This window comes from Agelaius tricolor, unplaced genomic scaffold, assembly GCF_023055355.1.
Source record: "Agelaius tricolor isolate 1412-34295 unplaced genomic scaffold, bAgeTri1.0.p SCAF_1, whole genome shotgun sequence".
Lineage (NCBI taxonomy): Eukaryota > Metazoa > Chordata > Aves > Passeriformes > Icteridae > Agelaius > Agelaius tricolor.
The window spans coordinates 45,707,946-45,727,341 of NW_027269261.1; the positions used below are offsets into that span (position 1 = coordinate 45,707,946).

Genomic DNA, 19,396 nt, shown 5'->3' on the forward strand with positions numbered 1-19,396 from the left:
TGTTTTTACTTCAACATAATTTTTGAAAATTTATTTTCCAGTATTGGCTTAAATTGTGCTTTAGGGGCAGTTGAAATGCGTCCATTCATTGAAACAATTGGAAAATGTACAAGCGCCTACATCATCTGTTACCCCAACGCAGGTGTGTTGGTGCCCATGTTCCTATGCTTACAGGCACATGAAATGTAACTAACCTGTTCCATCTCCTTAGCAATAATAGAGTTGAAGTAGCTTAAAAACATGATTGATTTTACTATTTAAAATAAAGTAAGAATATTTTAAACTGCTGAAAGTAACTGTTGTTAGTTCTGTGACAATGAATCCAGAATGCTTTCTTGCATAATTAATAATCTGCTGAGTAGTGATTGCAAGGGTGATGAGGCATTTTAGTCCTCATACAATTGTAGCTGTTTTAAATGTGCCTTTTATGGAATTAAGTTCTGTTCTTTTGGACTTTAAACAAATTGTAATACTGAAAAAAATTTATGTTTTAAGGTCTTCCCAATACTTTTGGTGGTTATGATGAAACTCCAGAAGTGACTGCCAAGCATATAAAGGTATAAAATACTTCTGATTATGTCACATCTGATCTACTAGTAGATAGGAACTCTGCTTGTATCCTGTGCATACTTGTTACAATATTGGGGATGGATTTTTTTCCTTCAGATAGCTATGTATGTCATTTGGATTGTTTATAGACAATTTGCTCAATGATAGTGATTTGAAGTATCACACTAGGAAAACTACTTAGGAAACTGAAAACCTTAATTACTTCCATGTACTAAGCTAAGGTTTCCTGCTGCTTGATCTGTGCGTGTTACTCATTGCACTCCTGTGTTCTTACTGTTCTATTTGGGAATTGTTCAAAAAGCTGAGTGGTGTTTATGAACTTGGCACAATTTTACAGAGTTGTGTGTACAGGAACTGCTGATGTTGGGGGTGTTACAGAGCAGGGTGTCTTTCCCCATGCCACTGGATCTGTGCAAGACAAAACTGTGGGTCTGAAGCTGCAGTGTGTCAGCAAGAACACAGTATAAATAGGCCAGTTTCAAATGTAGTCTCTTGAAATTGTCTGTTGAAATTGCTGGTTAGCCTTGGGAATCCAATCTCAAAACAAATCCTGAAGAGACAATATAGTGCAAATTGTTTTTTTAATTTCGTATTTTTCTTCTGAGCTCCCTGAATTGCTTCACATGTGGAGAAAAACAAATAAATAAATGTATATATAACATAGCTTTAATAACTCTGAACAAAATGTTCCTTCCTCTTACAGAATTTTGCATTGGATGGTTTGGTCAACATAGTTGGAGGTTGCTGTGGTACCACACCAGCACATATCAGGTACTTCATGTGCTACAGCTCTGGACTGCAAAGTAAATTTAAGTGCTGCTTCTCTGGCACAATATTCCATGGCTTGTCTTAGAGTTTCCTGAAAAGGTGAATCACTTGAATGCCAATAGCAGCAATATATGAAGTGGGAACAACCTGTTCATATCATGAAGAATGAGTTGAGGTGTGGTTCAGACAAGGATTAAACCTCTTTGGTTTTGTCATCTAAAATTGTTCTGGAATTACTTCTCCCTCTCTACTGATGAATAGAATAGACTCTTCATTTCTCTCCTTTATTGTGCTGTATCTTCTTTCTCTTTTTTTGCAATCTTAGCCACAAGGTGAAACTTAAGGTTTCCTTTGATGGTAGATGGAAGGAAGGGATGTGTGTGTGTTTGTTGGGGAAATTCCTAAACAGACGTTCTGTGAATGCTGTACAGCTGGTGCTGGTCCTGACTACTAAGCAGGAGCATTGGATGTCTTTGTCTCTGCAAGTAGGTCAGTGGGAAAGCCTCGTTTTTTCACTTAAACTCAAAAAAGAAAGGGCTGTTGTGATTAATTTTTACCCTGATATAGACTGGGAAGAAGTGCCATGTAAACTTGTGGAGGACACTGTGTGTCAGTCCTGACTAGTGTGAAGAGAAAATGAGTATGAACAGCATGAGTCATTCTGGCATCTGAGAAGTGTGTCTCAGTAGAGAGAAATGTTTGTCCCTTGGGTTTTTGCTTTTGTTTTTTTGTGGAGGGTGATTTTGTTTTTGTTTTTGTTTTGGGATTTTGTTTGATTTGTTTGCATGGGGTTTTGTGGGGTTTTCTTTGGTTGGTTTTGGTATTTCAGTCATTAGCAGTTGCTCAGCAAGTCATGAATATGGTAAGAGTCAGTGTGGTTGAGCACTGATTCTGAAATCCTTCAAGTATCCCATTGTATCTCATTCTGTACTTTAAAAACCTCCAGCATTGTATACTTCCTGCAAAGTTATGTTAGAATCTTCTGGGAGTATGTTTTTGCCTTTGGCCTCACAAAGTGAAACTACATAATTAGTCTTGTCTCTACAGGGCTAAATTGGAAATGTAGCTATATGTCTAGTATATACGCTGTTTGAGTCTTGTCTGGAGTAATTTCATTTTAATTGAAAACTTTCTTATTTCTGTAACTCAGAAAAATTGCTGAAGCTGTGAAATTCTGTAAGCCTCGTGTTCCACCTTCTCTCTCTCAAGGATGCATGCTGCTGTCAGGTAAAGTGTGTAACAGTTTAGTTTCATAACTAATGCAAGTTTCCTTTATAAATTTATTGGCTGTTTTCTGCTGATCAGAACAATGCTGTGAATGTCTGGTTCTACCTGACTCCAGCAAGCTTATGGACGTGTAACCACATCTAGGTCTTACTGTTTTGCTTAAAGGAGTAGTAGAGTATTTTTGCTGCCATCTTGTATAACATAATCGAGCCAGCATATTTACTCTGCAAGTCTCAGGCATGTTGTAATGGTGTATGAGTATCTTTGTCTTCACTTTACAACAGGGAGGGTCAAACACAGAGAGACCAGGTAATTTGGCTACAGTTATTGGCAGAGCTGGGATGAGATCCTTGTATACCAGCTGTGTGAGGGCTGTCCTGTCTCACCTCAGATGCTGATTCAGTCATACTGGGACTGTGTTCCAGCAATATATCCAGGTCTAGAACATGTTTTGTTGGTATGTTCCTCACTTTAGGCATTCTTTTAAGCCTTTGAGCCATATATCTGAATAAAACAGTACCATCTTTTCAGTCAGGCATTTTAACCTCAGGTCACATCAGTTTAGCATAAATAAAATATATCATGGTTGGCTTGGGATGTCATGCCTTAGCTTATTTGGTTCTTATGTAGAGCTTGTTTGCCTCTGCATTGCCTGCTACCCAAGGGCCCAACTGGCCTTGTTTCTCTGAACTAGGGTATGTGGTTATGAGCTGCCCTTGTTGGTCAATGGGCTGTTGCTTCTCGCAGGGTGTCATGCATGAGGTAAAATAGTTGAAAGTTGAGAGGACATGTGCACAGATGTCCAAAGAATCATAGCTTAACTTCTGTATTGTAAAAGGTGGTTGTTATTTTTTGTGGGTCAGGTAAATTATTGACTGTCATTGAGGAAGAACAGAAGATTTGGTATATGTATTGGCAGCTGTTTCATTGCATTGCTTTTCTAGTTACTCATTAGAGCACTGATGTACTGAGAAATCACTATTTGCAGAGATAGAGAGACCTTTATTTTACAGTTCAGAAAAGAGATTTTGTCTTTCTTACGCAGTTTTTTCTTTTCTGTTTTAACAAATATGTTCAAAAATATCTTTTTAAGGTCTGGAGCCATTCAGGATTGGGCCATACACCAACTTCGTTAATATTGGTGAACGCTGCAATGTTGCAGGATCACGGAAGTTTGCTAAACTCATCATGGCAGGCAACTATGAAGTATACATATTAACAATAATCTCATATGAAAAATAAGCTTTATAGCTGATGCTCTGATTTTCTATTGCTCCATTACACTATTACTGTTTGTTTTGCTGGCACAAAGCACTATTCTACACAGGTTACAAGAGTAAGAAAATGTGGAGGATTTATTTTTTCTCTGTTCTTTGTTTCTCTGCTTGCCAGTTACTAATAACTGTGAGAAGGGCTTTACAAGGACTTCTGTTTTTTTTGACAAGTGTTACAGGCAACTTTTAATTTTTAATTTAGTTATACAGCTGGTAATGGATTAGAAAATGTCCTGGTCTGTGCTGCATGTAGGGGGTTGGTTTACGGAGAAGAGGGGAAAAAGGTGGGTGTAATCCCCTATTTCAAGTTATGAGGAACATCTGACTTGGGATAGATTGTGGCACTGTGCAGCTCTCACTCTTTCTCCCCTTCCTCACTTCCCCAGTTCGACTCAGCATTATGATTACATCTAATTGCTACCTACTTTGATCTCTGAGTCCGACATGCTACATGAGCATTGGTACAGAAAAAGATGCTTAGAGGGTAATTGCTTTCTTGAAACTACTGCAGGGCAGAAATGAAGAAGCCGGAAGACTCATTTTTTACTGGAGTGAATTGATGCTGTAACATTGAAACAAATAGCAGAGTGACTTTTCTTGAGAGTTGAGACTCTTTTCCAGAGTATACTCTGATGTTACATCAAATCAGAATTAAAGCCTTAGTTGGTATTTTTGGAAGTCTGACTCTTAGGCTAGTAGAAGTCATGAAGCAGGTTAGGCTTATTAAATGAAGAGACCTTTAAACACAGGTTGTTAGGGACTCTGCAGAATGACAGGACATGGGTGTTCAGATAGTTATCTAGGCTGGGGGAAAAGCTTTAGTTTTCCTTCTTAGCACTTGTGATTATTATGCAGCTTGCAAAAATGTTGAACAGCCTTTAAAAGTTAAGTATCCTGTTGCAAAACACCAGAGCTTGTAATGCAAGGCCTTATTTCATACCATCACAGAGACTGTATTTTCCTGTCATCTTGTGCAGTCACAAGTCCTTGTTACCATGCAAATCTTAAATTATTCAATTAAGCATATGACCAACTTTCTACAGTCAGTGATGCTACCAGCACATCAGGTCTCTGATGTCATGTTCTGTAAACAAATTAAATATAGGTTGTTCTATATCAGCAACTTTTTTGTTTTGTTGTACATGACAGACCATTTCCTTATTTTCTTATAGGATGTCTTACAAATTTTTAAATTTTTGACTGCATGCTTAGTTTGGAGAAATGAAATGTTATCCGGAGAATAACTAGGATTTTTTCTTCTCAATGTTGTTTTGGTTTTTGACTTTCTTGTTTAGGAAGCTCTGAGTGTAGCCAAATTGCAAGTTGAGATGGGGGCCCAGATTCTTGACATAAATATGGATGATGGGATGTTGGACGGCCCCACTGCAATGACCAGATTTTGTAACTTCATTTCTTCGGAACCTGATATTGCCAAGGTTGTAATTGAGTCACAATAATGGACATGTTATTGACTTGTAAATTGCATGCAGGAGATGTTGATACGGTTTCATTTAAAAACCAGTTTATGTGCTTAGGCAGGTGTATTTGTCCCCCGAGAGGAAGTGACACTGTAGTAGGGAAGGCCTTTGGGTGAAACAGAGGCTTTTCTGTCTGTTTTGACATAAATATATGCCAGTCCTTTTCACTGGCTGGAAAAGCTGAATGCAGGTTCATTCTGGAGCAGTTATAAGCCATAATGTATATGTTAGCAGTGCATAATGGTATTGCTTTCCACGAACCTTAAAGTTGCTATGGATATAGAATGGCTTTAAAAAAATAGTTCTCCAATGTGCTTTCTCTAAAAATGAGTATCTAAATCAGAAACACTAGATATTATAGGGAGAAGTAGAGATCTCTATATGATATATGATGGAGCTGCCATTGAAGCTCTTGAAATAAATTTGCTTGGAGTTTTGCATTTAAAGCAAAGTGAATCTCAGAATATAATGTGGAAACATTTTTTCATAAATACTAATGTTGTGTGCATTTTTATGTCCAAATGGACAAACAGCACGTAGAACTGTAATTCATAACTTCTGTGTATTCTCCTGGCTTACTTCTCTCTTATTTACAGGTGCCATTATGCATAGACTCCTCAAATTTTTCAGTGATTGAAGCAGGTTTGAAATGTTGCCAAGGGAAATGCATTGTAAACAGCATCAGTCTAAAGGAAGGTGAGGAAGACTTTCTGGAGAAAGCGAGGAAAATTAAATTGTATGGAGCAGCTGTGGTTGTTATGGCTTTTGATGAAGTGGGGCAGGTGAGTGTCACTTTAAAGGAGAAGTGTTTTTTTCTGAAGTGTAAGGCTTTCTTCCTCTTTTTCAAGACAAATTTGTTTTGTTTCATTTACACGGTTGATTTAGACATGTTCTGTATAACCTAAGCAGTTATGACCTTAGTTTTGACCCTAATTTGTAAGTATTTCTTATGCTGCTCAAATGTTTGAAAAATCCATGTACTTATCTAAGTGGAGCTCTGTTAGTTCAAGAGAATTTCTTGCTATTCAGACATACTGAACTGTTCCTTCATAAAAGATATTTTTAGTTCAGAAACTGTCTCTCATGAGAGTGAAATCTTTGTGAATTAATTTAGTTATGTCAAAAATCACATATTAGGCTTTGCATAGGATGATGAAACATTGGGCAGTGAGATTGCTTTTTATAAACTGAGTGAAAACTCCAGGTATTGGGGTGGTGATATTTTAAGTACAATATTCTTATGTATAATCCTTTTTTAATATTTGTGATGTTCACATTCTGTCTTGAGTCACTGGAGCTGTAAATGATTTCTGGAGAGTTTATTTTTTGTGTGGTCTATAAGTTTCATGTCAGAATTCTTTTTCTTCACTAGGCAACAGAAACAGAAACCAAGATTGCAGTCTGTTCCAGAGCTTATCATCTCCTTGTGGAAAAACTGCACTTCAACCCAAATGATATAATATTTGACCCTAATATTTTGACCATAGGAACTGGAATGGAAGAACATAACCTTTATGCCATAAATTTTATCAATGCTACTAAAACCATAAAAGTGAGTTGTAAGGTTATTTTAAGTTGAAGTGTATTGCTGAGATGACTTAAAACCCTAAACGCCTATAAAACAGAAAAAACACCCCACCCCCCTTCAGACAACAACAAAACACTGCTGAAAAATGTTACACATTTTAGCCTAGTGAGCAGGACTACTCTTCTGAAGTCCAGACATTCCCCAATATTGCTGTATTTCCAGCAGAACAACTTCAGATAGTTCTATAAATATATTTCAGTCCATTTGCTGTACTGTAAATATACTAGCTTAATTAAACGAGGTAATGATCACATTTATGTGCAAGCTAGTAGGACCTCTTTGAAGGTGTGCGAAAAGTGCTTTTTTTCAGTAAAATTCCTTTTTCTGTGGAAGGCATTTGTTTGGCAACCTGACTTTTTATGTAGCCAAAATATGTGTAAAGGAGTATAGCAGTAAGGAACGTCACCTGCATGCAGCCAAGGAAACAGCACTGTTGTGTTTCACAAGACACCCTGATAGATGTGGAGATGCTCTGCCAGTAGCTGTCTGGGGGTGACACCCCACAGGCTGCTTTGTCACCACAGGGCCCCTGGAAGCAGGGCTGCACCCTTGAGTTTGGCTGCTCAGCGTCAGCCTGCTTCTGAGATGTGCAAGCAGGCAAACTGGCTCCTCCTGTTTCCAGAGGAGCGGGGACAGGAAGAGCCAAAAGTAGGTTTGTATGGAGAAAATATGGAGTGCTGCAGTGGGAGAACTGATGTGTTCAGAATAGCACCTGTGACAATGGAAACCACAGTAGCTGTTGGATCTTTCCTTTATTTGTAAATTTTCCTGAAGATTTGAATTGATCTTTATGAATTTGAGTAACTAGAAGGATATAGAACAGGGAAAAGAGAAAGGGTACATAGGCAATGCACTGAACTCAGTGGCCAATTGTTTTATGAACTGAATGCTTTACTTACATTTCCTTTTTGGAAAGCACTTCTCTAAAAATCTGTGTGCAATTCCTATAGGAAACACTGCCAGGAGCCAGGATAAGTGGAGGTCTTTCCAATCTGTCCTTCTCCTTTCGAGGAATGGATGCCATTCGAGAAGCAATGCATGGAGTGTTCCTTTACCACGCAATTAAGGTATGATGTGCTTTTGGCTTCCATAAGTTTGCACTTGGCAGATGTGCAGTGCTATGTCTGACAGCCTTTCTGGAGGATTCTCTATGTTTTTTTCCAGTATGGCATGGACATGGGAATTGTGAATGCTGGGAATCTGCCTGTGTATGATGATATCCACAAGGAATTGCTACAGCTGTGTGAGAATCTAATCTGGAACAAAGATCCTGATGCAACAGAGAAACTTTTACATTATGCTCAGGTAACTTCCAGTTTTAAGCTTTGAACAGTAGTTAGCTTAGCACCTGAGCCTTACCACCTCCCTGCAGGTGATAGGTAAAACAGCCTATAAACTGCATGTGTCAGTATAACTGTGGGTGTAAAAATTTCCGGATGATATTTCAAGTGGTTCAGTTATTAACACAGAATAAAATGAGTAATCTGTGATAAATCAAACCTCTCCAGTTTCATACTGTGGAAGAGCTGGTGCCAGAGCTCTTCATATGCTTCAGGAGACCAAGCTGAATGCATACGCATTCTCTACAGAAAAAAACCAAACCCCCAAAAAATAAGAAGCAAAAATCCCAATCAGACTTTCCCCCCAAAAAAATGCTCACAAACCAACAAATACCAGAAAAAACAGCCAACTCATAAGCAAGCTGATCTTGGTGCTCGAACTTTAATGACAAGTGCGCTGTGGTAGATTAAGAGTAAACCTCTCTCTCTGGTGGTAATGGTTTGCTTGGAGTATATAAAAAAGTGAAATAGTTGCTTGTGATTTGTGGCTCTGCATAGACTTCCAGTTCATGTAATGTGTCAAGATTGAGGATCAGGTATTTAGTGGTTTTGAGATATTTTAATGATGGTGGTGATAAAGGACAAAAGTTACAGTTGTCTGTAAGGTAACTGGTGAAATTCTGTTCTGAATGGGAGATACAGAAAAAAATCTCACTGGGTTAGGTGGCTGTTAGATTTGAATGCACAAGAAGATTTTCATGTCTGTTTTATAGCTCCTGGAGACAGTGTTTCTGTGCAGAGCTTTACTTGGTTTGTATTTTGCCCTGTGGTGGTGCATGGTTTATAGTAACAGTGGTGACATGTTAAAAACTAGTACAGGAAGACTCTCTTTATCCTTTGTGCTTAGGCTATTCCAGATGGTGTTCTTGGTGTCCAAGCAATTCACCTGAGAGGGATCTTGTCTGTTTAAGCTGAGTTGCACCATTGGTGTATTCAAGATTGCCTAAGGAGGAAGAAAAATAAAGGGAGAGTTAGAAAGGGATTACTTGAGCAAGTGTTTCTGCAGAAGGCTGAATGTGAATTTAAATGGAGCCTTAAAAGTAGAAATAAAGTGGATGTTGAATCCTAGGTCTATAAGTTTGGGAAGCCATTGTTGGAAAATCTGCTTTTATTAGTGGTGGTAGTTTTACTGAGGGAGTAAAATAGTCTAGTGGCAAAAAAGAGGAACTTTTTCCTTGCAGATTTAGAGAATCAGTCCTCGTTTGAAGTTTGAGATTAAAAACCATTTTCTATGATGTATGTAACTGCAGACATTCTCGAACACTTTTCCTCCTGCATGTCCATCTTACAGTGTCATGGGTTACTTTTAGGCTGGAGTGGTTCCCTTGTTAAACTTTCTGGCCAGAGGTTGAAGAGCACTTGGTATCATTTCAGTGAATCACATAAGGTGATTCCTGAGGTGGATAGAGACTTCTGGAGATCATCTACTACAAGCCCCCTACTCAAATCAGGGGCCAGCCAAGATCAGGTTACTCAGGGACATGTCCAGTCAGGTTTTTAATATAATTAAGAATTAATATAAGTGTATATTGTCTCCAGGCAGCATTTTATTCCTTCCTTCATTCCTTTTTACAATCTAGACATATGAGGGGAATAAGATTAGGAAACGAGAAGTTGTGAAGTTAGCTAATATTTGTATAAACATGAATGGAAGCTGTTCTGTTTTCTGTTCCCATGAGTGAGGTCTTGTTTCCATGGCTTTATCTTTAAAAACTTGCTGATGAGTACTCAAAAGTATAGGAAGTTCATAAGGCCTGAGAGATGTCAGATTATGTCTAATAACTGAGTAAGGAAAAGAAATTACTTGCCTGAAGTGTGTTGGATAAGGTGCTCTTCCATGAGTCTTCCTGGGGGGGTGCTTGTGAACTTCCTTGCACTATGAAGCCTTTTTGGCCTCTGTGTTCATAGCCAAGGGGAGTGTGAGTGTGAGACAGAGAGGATATGTGGTAGCTTGGGGCAGTCTATGTGTGTGACAAACAGTAGTTTTGTAGGCTGACTGATGAAAACATGTCTGTGATATGGAATAACATAACCTATTCCAGCAGAAACTGAATTAGTGCCAAATTAATTAGAATTTTAAAATTAAATGTAATGTGTGGGCCAGGAATCAATTTAAAATATGTTCCCAGAAGTAAATCCCTTAGGATTAGTCATGTCATCATTTTTATGAGCACAAAATTTGTCAAACTGCTCTCTCTTTTTTAAAAAAAAATATTTTGTTTAAATTTTCATTGAGGTGTATACCTATTGGGATGTAGACACCTTGGGTGCATGTATTACATCACAGGTGTTTGCAACATGATTTGCATGTATATAAACCTTTTGCATAGTCTAAAATTATTTTATGAGTCACTACTTGGAAATATCCTCGGTTTTCTGAATGTGAAGTCCATAATTGTACCTCTTATGCATGCAAGCTCCTATGGATGTCTTTTCAGAATCATGCCCAAGGAGGAAAAAAAGTTGTACAGACTGATGAGTGGCGTAAAGGCTCTGTGGAGGAAAGGCTGGAATATGCTCTCATCAAGGTAATCTCGCTGGAAAACTGTCCTAGCCATCAGAGCTCAGAGCCATGAGCTCAGCTCAGACCTTAAGGGACATATTTGCCTTTAAAAGTTCTTCAGCTACCATTTTTCCACAAGCTATTAATTAACAATGAATAATAAAGGCAACTGATCTATTTAATTTCAATAACAGAGAAAACTAGAGAAAACTTATCGTAGAGGTGTGTCTTTAAGCTTCAGAAGTTGAAGTCTTTGACCTATAATATTTTATTCCACTAGTGTTGGTAGAAACATGCAGCTTTTGCTTTGGAACACACTCCTTTTACTTCCTAGGGCTGTTTTTGGTCCTTCAGTAGTACTGCACTGAGTGGCACCTGGACTGAGGAAGCAGCCTTTTTTGAGTGTTGGGTTTTTCTGATGACAGAGTTAAGAAAAGTGAACAAATCTGTTAATACTGGGGAAATGCTGTGAGTAGCTTTATCTGCCTAAGACCTGCAGTGTTTTGGTTCCTTTGAACCAAAGGAAGAAAGACTATTTTCAATTCACATTTGAGGTATTTTTAAAGACTATCAGTATCTACAGTATCTATTTGTACTTTCATTGTGGGGTTTTTCTGGGGAGAAGGCAACTAAATAAAAGCTGTATTTCTAGCAAGATAAAAGCTTCTCTTTTTTTTTTTTCCCTCAGGGCATTGAGAAGTATGTCATTGCAGATACAGAAGAAGCAAGATTAAACCAGGAAAAATATCCTAGACCTCTAAATGTAATTGAAGGGCCTTTGATGAATGGCATGAAAATTGTTGGTGATCTTTTTGGTGCTGGAAAGATGTTTCTACCTCAGGTAATTAGAAAATAATGTCATATATTTTCCTATTTCCTACAAAAACTAGCATTGTAAAATGTAGGAATTGCAAAAATTCAGGTACTGCTGAGAAGCAGTCACTTTGTTACTTTACTTTGAAACTCGACTTTCTATGCGTATGATTTTGTTTGTTTCTGTTCTTCCTGAGAGCTTTTGCTTTATTTGAAATGCAGTTTTAAGTCTTTGGCCATGAAAAGTGCAAGAGAATAAAAGCCCAAATAAAATTTGCTGTGTTTAGCACCTTCCAAGTCTGGGTCTGTCTGCAGCTTTCAGTTCTATTGTGATTGGTCTGGGAAGCTGCACTGTGGAAGAAATGTTTTGTGTAGAGCCTTAGCCCAGTAAGGTCAGCAGCCTGCAGCCGCAGAGTGATCTGAAAACGGCCTCCTGGGGCTGCAAATGAGGTTTCATTTATTGCCTGAATGAGAAAGCTAAAGTAAAACTGGGTTTATTCCTATACCTTGTCTTTATTGTTTATTCTGCCCCCACCTTTACCTGTGCAGGTGATAAAGTCTGCTCGAGTTATGAAGAAAGCAGTTGGCCACCTTATTCCCTATATGGAAAAAGAAAGAGAGGAAAGGAGAGCCAAGCAAGGCAGCACAGAAGAAGAGGCAAGATACACTCCTTTGTGCTGTATTTCTTTCATAGAGTGCTATGACAAATATAAGAATTATTTGTTGCTATTTATATTTATTATGCTGGAGAGTTGATGCAGTCACATGGAGACTGACAATCTCAGTCAAAATTTGAATTACGTTTGAAATTCATGATTTTGTGGAACTCTGCTTGGTGTGTGCCTAAGTTCACAAAGTTTTCTGAACTATGCCAGTGAGCCTTTTTAAGCCCTTTATGCTAATGTTACTAATTTCTTGTGTTTTTACAGACATTTAATTTTGGTGTTATTTATTCTAACTTTATGGCAGATTTTGCTACTTGCTTGTAATACTTCTGCCCTGGGCGAACTCTCTAATTCTCCTTTAAAATTTTTAATGGTTCCTAATTCTTTCCTTGAAATCTTCTTACAATGTATTTGCTGTGTATCTGTTGTGTGATTGTCCAGCACAAATGTAACAAATACAGGAAATAATTTGGAAAGAAAGATAGCCTGATAATTAAATCTGACTGATCTTCATGAAAGAAGGAAAATGCCTTGTCTCTTCTCCCATGCTCTTTCCAGATATGAAGGTGTCTTCTCTCCTGTATCTCAAGTTAATGTGTTCTCTGGCTGTCACAAATCACCTTTCACTTCATCATCTCTCTCCAGCTCATGCTGTTCTCTTTTAATTCAGACAACAGGGCTGGTATTTCACACCCTCTGTTTTGTTCTGATGCTGTTTGAAGTTGTTTAAAATTGCTACCCCATTGATTCCATGAACAGTGGATTAGGATCTTCTGTGAACCCTCTGGCACTTAATTCTCTGGCTAGAAAGATGTGAAGTGGAATTTGAGATGTTCTAAAAAAGATAGCAAACACTCTAAGAGAGTGAGTTAGGTGCTCTGTGTGGCTGAGGAGAGCAGGACAAAAAGGCAGGGATTCTGTCATCCTGCCTTCTCTACCTTCTGCTGGGCATGGGATGTAGTTCCTTCCTCTTAAAAAGACATGCCCCTATATAGAGAATCAATGAAAGAGATAAAACAGCTGCATCTATTCCCAAAGTACATTGGCTTGAAGGAAAAAGATTTGCAGACTCTGGTAACTGATCTGTCTGATGTTACCCAGGCCACTGTACCCTCCAGGACAGTTTTAGTCACAGACTGCCAGGAAATGCAAAGCGTTGATAGTGACATTTGAGGATAAATAGCTGTGGCTGTGGATCTCTATCGAAGATGAAAAACAATGAAGGCCTGTTGGATGTATGCCCAGAACTTGAGGACCTCCTTGCTTAAGACAGTTGAAATAAGTGTGCCTTAAATAGGGTTTATTTAAAGTGGTATGTGCTGTTTCCCATGTTGTTTGCTATCCAGCAAAGATTTTCCTTCTTATGTGCAAATCCAATTTTTTTTTCTTTTGTATCAATCACTAATGAAATCATCAGTAATTATTAGGTATGATTAGATGTGATACCTAATGTGGGCCAGCATGTTTTGTTCTTCTCCCAGTCCTTGATTAATCTCTTACCCCATTCCCCAGCAGTATATTTTCAGCTGCAAAATTTTCTGTTGATTTACTGAGATGGCTGACTTACAGACCTTCATTTTGCTTCCTCTGTTCTCTGGCCTTGTGTAAAACAGAAGCTCTGGGGAAATACTAGATTTTAGTAAACAGCAACATTGGTGGAAATCCAGGGATTTTATTCAACAAGTGTGTTAGAACCACAGGAAAATACTAATGTCACTCTTGATAATATATCAAGATTTTTTAACCCATAATATTGCAACTACAAAAGCAATGTAGGTTCATGAAATAGAGAGCTGCTCTATGTGTCCAGAAATATAACATGCTTTATAGAAGAGTTCAGTCATCCAGTTCTGCCATGTGCGAAGGAGATGAGATACTGTCTGGAAAAATATTTTATAGTTTCACATACAATATGCTCAGATTTCCACTTTATTTAAATTCTGTGCAATTTTTGTAGTTGCTTACTGGCATCTGATGCTGCAGCAGCTCAGACATACTACTGTTATAGCCTGGAGCTGTTCCAAATGACGGCAGTGATTACACAACTAAAGAGGTATTGCCACGTCCTGTGTCCCGGTGGAGAACTGCTGTGGGAAGTTCCACTGTTGTGCTGCTGGCAGCACCCTTTGTCAGGCTGAATGCCATCTAGCCTAGGACCTGCTTGTGACAGAACAGCTTCCTTTCTTCAAGTTGATCCTTCTTCAGCCTGTTTGTTCAGCTTGGGTAGTCTGAAGTAGCCTGATCACTGCACTGAAAACTCCGTTGTTATTTGCGTTGCATAAAAATGAGCCTCTTCTGCTTTTTCTAATTGCTCTAATTTCTCTTCTAAGTTTGCTAATATCCTGTTTTTCTCAGCATTGCATCAAAAGATTGATCTTGATGCACAAACAGACATGTAATTATAAGTATTCATGCCCTTCTGTTCTAAATATTTAATCTCTTTATTGGCAAGGTGTGTATTTGGAGCAGAAGAACCTCAGGAGTTCAGTTATTGCACTGCAAAAAATGCTATCCAGATCTGAAATGGTTTTATGTGATGTTTTGTTTTTTCAAACACAGATTTTTGAATAACATCCATGCATTTTAAAAGAATAATTCATGTGCACGTTTCTATTACCTGGATCTTTTAAGATGGTTTTTAATACTTACTGTATTATCTGTACTACACTTTGCAGTACTATAATAGAAGTCTGGGTCGTGGATTAGGATTGCAGTGTTGAAGGATGTGTTCAAACATACCAAGGCTTCTGAGTAATTTAACTCTTGCTACTTCAACTTCCAGGATCCTTACCAGGGTACAATAGTTTTGGCAACTGTGAAGGGAGATGTACATGATATCGGCAAGAACATTGTGGGAGTTGTTCTGGGCTGCAACAACTTCAGGTAAAGAGACATCAGGTAGCTGAGAACACAACTGTAGAAGGGTCAGTAATTAGTACCTCTCTGTAGCTGCAGCTGTGGTGATAACAGAACTGGGCATTTCTTGGGAATTTTTCTCTGTTCCCCAGGTTGTCATTGGGAACACAGATCATAGCAGGTATTACTAAATGGGGGGGCAAGAGGGAGTATTGCATTCTCCTTGAGTATTGTTTTTCCTAATAAATTAACATCTGAGGTGATTCTGCAGTTGAACATCAATTGGAATATAGATGAGAACATCAATTTTTGTGTTTGTTTTTTATCAGTTAAATATAATAACTGTGATGTTTTTGTAATGTCTGAAGAAATCAGATATGACAGTTGCAGTAGGCAATACTGTATATGGCTTGTGTTGGGAAAAAATAGTCTTGTAAGATTCAAATGAATCTTGTAGTGTGTTTTTCATGTTGTTTGTTAACTATGAGGTTTTAAAAACTTGCTGAGGTATGTTTTCTTAAATAAGAGATGAGATTCTCATTCTGTTTCTAAACTTCAAAAGTTAGAACTTCAAGAAAAGTCAGGTCTTTCATGGCCTGTGTATGTGCAGAAGGCTTGGCAACAGTGTTGGAATGAATGGTCATGTTCCCATTAGTGTTTTTTTCAAGGGTCTGTCAGACATTGTGCAAAGCTGAATTGGTTTTGGAACTCAGTCTTACTGTTCATTCCTTTAGTTTAGTTTTGACTTTGGGTTGTCATTTGCTCTGGAAAGAGCCAAAATTATCCCTTTTTTTCAAAACACAAAGTGTTGAAGTCAGTAACAGTGCTGTATATATGCAATATATTCCATTGAATTTCCTCTTGAAATTCTGTTGATTGGATTCAGGCTTTCTTGAGCTTTATTTAGATTTACTGAAAGGAAGCCATAGTGTTCTCTGTCACCATGAATATGAGTGAGGCTGAGTGAAATCTGCAGGCTGGGGCGGTTTACTTGAAGAAATAAAAACCTTAGCAATGGCTAGGGTAATAGCAATAAAATGCTAGAAAGGGAAGTTCAGTGTCCTGTTTCATAAAATGTATGCTTTAATAAGGCAAACAAGCTTGGTGTGAATCATCTTATATTCCTGATGTAAGATATAATGTAGTATTTGCAGGGGTCCCCAGGATGAGGTGAGAGATGAGTGAATTTGACTCCATGTTTTTGGAAGGTTAATTTATTATTTTATGTACTTACATTATATAAAATAATGTTATACTAAAACTATACTAAAGAATAGAGAAAGGATACAGACAGAAGGCTTAACAAGAATGATAATGAAAAACATGTGACTGACTCCTCAGAGTCTGACACAGCTGATGGTGATCGGTCATCAAGTAAAAACAAATCACATGAAGCCAATCAAACATGCACCTGTTAGTAAACAATTTCCAGATCACATTCTAAAGCAGTAAAACAGGGAGAAGCAAACAGATAATTATTGTTTTCATTTCTCTCTGAGGCTTCTTAGCTTCTCAGGAGAAGAAATCCTGGAGAAGGGATTTTTCCAAAAAATATGACAGTGACAATACGATGTCCACAAAACATTTTTGTATTATCCAGATGCCTTCAGAAATGCTACTGCTGTGGGTAGCCTATTTGGTGGCTCAGCACCACACAGCATTCATTCACTTCCACCCAGCCAATCTCAGTGAGATGGGAAAAGAGGAAAGGAAGAAAGAAAGCAAGAAAAATTGTGGGTGGAGAAAGAAAGCAAGAAAAATGGTGGGTGGAGAAAAGTAATAACTGAAGACGAAGTGGAAGAAGAGAGAAAGAAAGAAAAAACAAGTGATGCAATCCCCTTATCACCTCCTATGGACAGACTAGGTGCCTATCCAGTTCCTGAGCAAAATATGGCTAACCCCTGCTATGTCCCTTACTCTCCCTTTTATTGCTGAATTTGACTTCATGTGCCATGGAATTTTTCTTTGGTTAGTTTGGGTCATCTGCCTAGCTGTGTCTCCTCACAGTCTGTTTCTTGGGGGGGGTAGAGTAAGAAACAGAAGAGGCCTTGATGCTGTGAAAGTATTGCTCATCAACAGTTAAACTTTAATTTGCAGAATTGTTTTGGCCGCAGATTTAAAATACAGCACCATACCAGCTGCTGTGAAGAAAATTAACTCATCTCATCCAGACTTAGTACAACCACAAAAATTTATTTTAAAGCAAAAGCTCTTCTTACACTTGAATTTTCTTAACTGTTATGCCATCTGGAACTCTTACTGAAAATTTTACCAGACCCAGAGGTATTTCCTATGTAAAGATTCCCCCGTTTCCCATTTCCCAAATAGTCTTAAGAGAAACAAACAAACATCTCAATCTTAATATATATTTTTAGGTCAGTTGTTTACAGCAAGAGGAATGTATTTGCCCTGTAACAGAAATTTGATTTGCTATTTAAAAGATCTTGTGTCATCTCCTTTCTTTCCACAGAGTTATTGATTTAGGAGTCATGACACCATGTGATAAGATATTAAGAGCTGCTGTTGAAAACAAAGCAGGTATAGAGAGACTACATTAGTACTTCTGAATTGTTTGATTTTTAAATCACATTTTTATTGCTGTTTATTGCATACCTGTACTGTCTATGATTTGATCAGATTATCTTCAGAGAAATCAGAACTTCAGCTTTAACCATGTTAATTATTTATCGTTTGGCACTTCTGTGAAACTTAGCCTGAGGAACTGAAACGCTGTATCAGATGGACAACTCTGAGAGAGATAGTGTATTTCTTTTACAGATGGATAAACGGAGCCTTGAAAAGGTCTAACTAACTTCTTTTTGGGTCTCAAATCAGTAAAAAGAACTTGGCATTTGGCCTGCCAGATCAGTGAGTGTGAAATCAGGAATGAATTGTTCTAATAAATAATGAACTTCCTGATACAACTTGCAGTTGCTTTGGAATAGTCTACTACATCTTGGAAAAGATGAATGGTGTGAAACATGGTGAAGATTGAAAGCACTTGCTGTTTCTAAGAGCAGAACTTATAATTATTTTGTCTTATTTCCCTCTTCGGTGCTGAACTTCTGAGACTTGGAGCTTGCTAATCAAAAGTGCTGTTTATTTATTGCTGAAACTAGAGCAGTAGGTGTTCAGCAACTGTGAAGACTGAGAAATATCTTAAACTGGGGATTTGGAATTGCTATCATTCTTGGAAAGCTTTCACTTTCTAATTGGGTCAAACATCCCTTTTAGACTAGTGACTATCATGCTTTTCATCTCATTATTTTCTATCTGATGCATGAGGCTATCTGATGTATAAAATAAACTTTTCTGTAGTAATTTTTGTGTCTTTCTAGAATGGATTGGCTAAAAGTTTTGTGCATGTGTGTTTGTAAATTTGCAATAGATATAATTGGCCTGTCTGGTCTCATCACCCCATCTTTGGATGAGATGATTTTTGTCGCCAAGGAAATGGAGAGATTGGCAATAAAGATTCCTTTGCTCATTGGAGGAGCAACTACTTCTAAGTAAGCTATCTCTGTTGGGAAGATGGGCAGCTTCTATGCAAACAATATTATTACATATAAACAGATGGGCAGCTTCTATGCAAACAGTATTATTATTATATATAAACAGTATTATATTATATATAAACTATTTCACTAGTTAACTAATGAAAAAGAAAATTTATAGCCATTTCTTCCCCCCTTTCTCTCATTTTCCTGCAACACACATACTGATATGTATTCACCCTAACATTGACTGTTATTTCTTGTTTCAGAAGTCCTAGGTTATTGAGGTAAAATCTAGTTAGTACATAACAAATAATGGACATCTTAAATGTTTAATTTTTGCAAGTATATATTATATGTCGAAGTACTGTGTTTTCTCTAAAAGTTTTTGCTCATATGGAAATAAATAAAGTCCTGTTCTTCTGAGGGGTTGGATGATCTATTTTAGTTCACCAAAGCATTTTAAAAATGCAGGATTTTGAGACTAGTTTTGAGAAATAGTTGACATCAGGGAGCTGTTATCTTTAAGGAAGTTACTGTATTTTCCTGGATCACTGTTCAATGTAGTGATGACTGTGTTGAGCCTCCAGTGCTGCTCAGGCAGGCTGGTAGGGGATAAAGCCCCACTGCTTGCTGGTGAAGTACTTATCATGTTGATTTTGATGGACTGAGCTGTTAAAATCTTGTTCTCTCAGATCTGTTCAAATGAAATAATACAGCTGCTGTGATTTCCTGAAGACCACGTTGACAGCTCAGTGACACCTAGTATTAGCATTACTGCACATGTGTATTGGGCACGTATAACAGCCGTGGGTCACGC

The 19,396-nt window shown here is 37.9% G+C and overlaps 1 protein-coding gene across 5 annotated transcripts in view; it reads left to right on the forward strand.

Annotated features, from left to right (window-relative positions):
- Window positions 1-19,396, forward strand: part of MTR (5-methyltetrahydrofolate-homocysteine methyltransferase) — a 51,137-nt gene that overhangs the window by 19,793 nt on the left and 11,948 nt on the right. For 3 of the 5 annotated variants that reach the window (XM_071432626.1, XM_071432616.1, XM_071432637.1), the window contains 16 exons: window positions 42-142; window positions 496-557; window positions 1,274-1,341; window positions 2,489-2,565; window positions 3,659-3,771; window positions 5,135-5,275; window positions 5,914-6,099; window positions 6,690-6,869; window positions 7,856-7,972; window positions 8,070-8,210; window positions 10,684-10,773; window positions 11,437-11,589; window positions 12,111-12,218; window positions 15,009-15,109; window positions 17,553-17,620; window positions 18,471-18,591. In XM_071432626.1, the coding sequence (XP_071288727.1) occupies window positions 42-142; window positions 496-557; window positions 1,274-1,341; window positions 2,489-2,565; window positions 3,659-3,771; window positions 5,135-5,275; window positions 5,914-6,099; window positions 6,690-6,869; window positions 7,856-7,972; window positions 8,070-8,210; window positions 10,684-10,773; window positions 11,437-11,589; window positions 12,111-12,218; window positions 15,009-15,109; window positions 17,553-17,620; window positions 18,471-18,591 (1,827 nt within the window). Of the gene's footprint in view, window positions 1-41; window positions 143-495; window positions 558-1,273; window positions 1,342-1,370; window positions 1,828-2,488; window positions 2,566-3,658; window positions 3,772-4,220; window positions 4,324-5,134; window positions 5,276-5,913; window positions 6,100-6,689; window positions 6,870-7,855; window positions 7,973-8,069; window positions 8,211-10,683; window positions 10,774-11,436; window positions 11,590-12,110; window positions 12,219-15,008; window positions 15,110-17,552; window positions 17,621-18,470; window positions 18,592-19,396 lie in introns of those variants that run through there. The other 2 variants (XM_071432647.1, XM_071432657.1) reach the window with 2 other exon arrangements.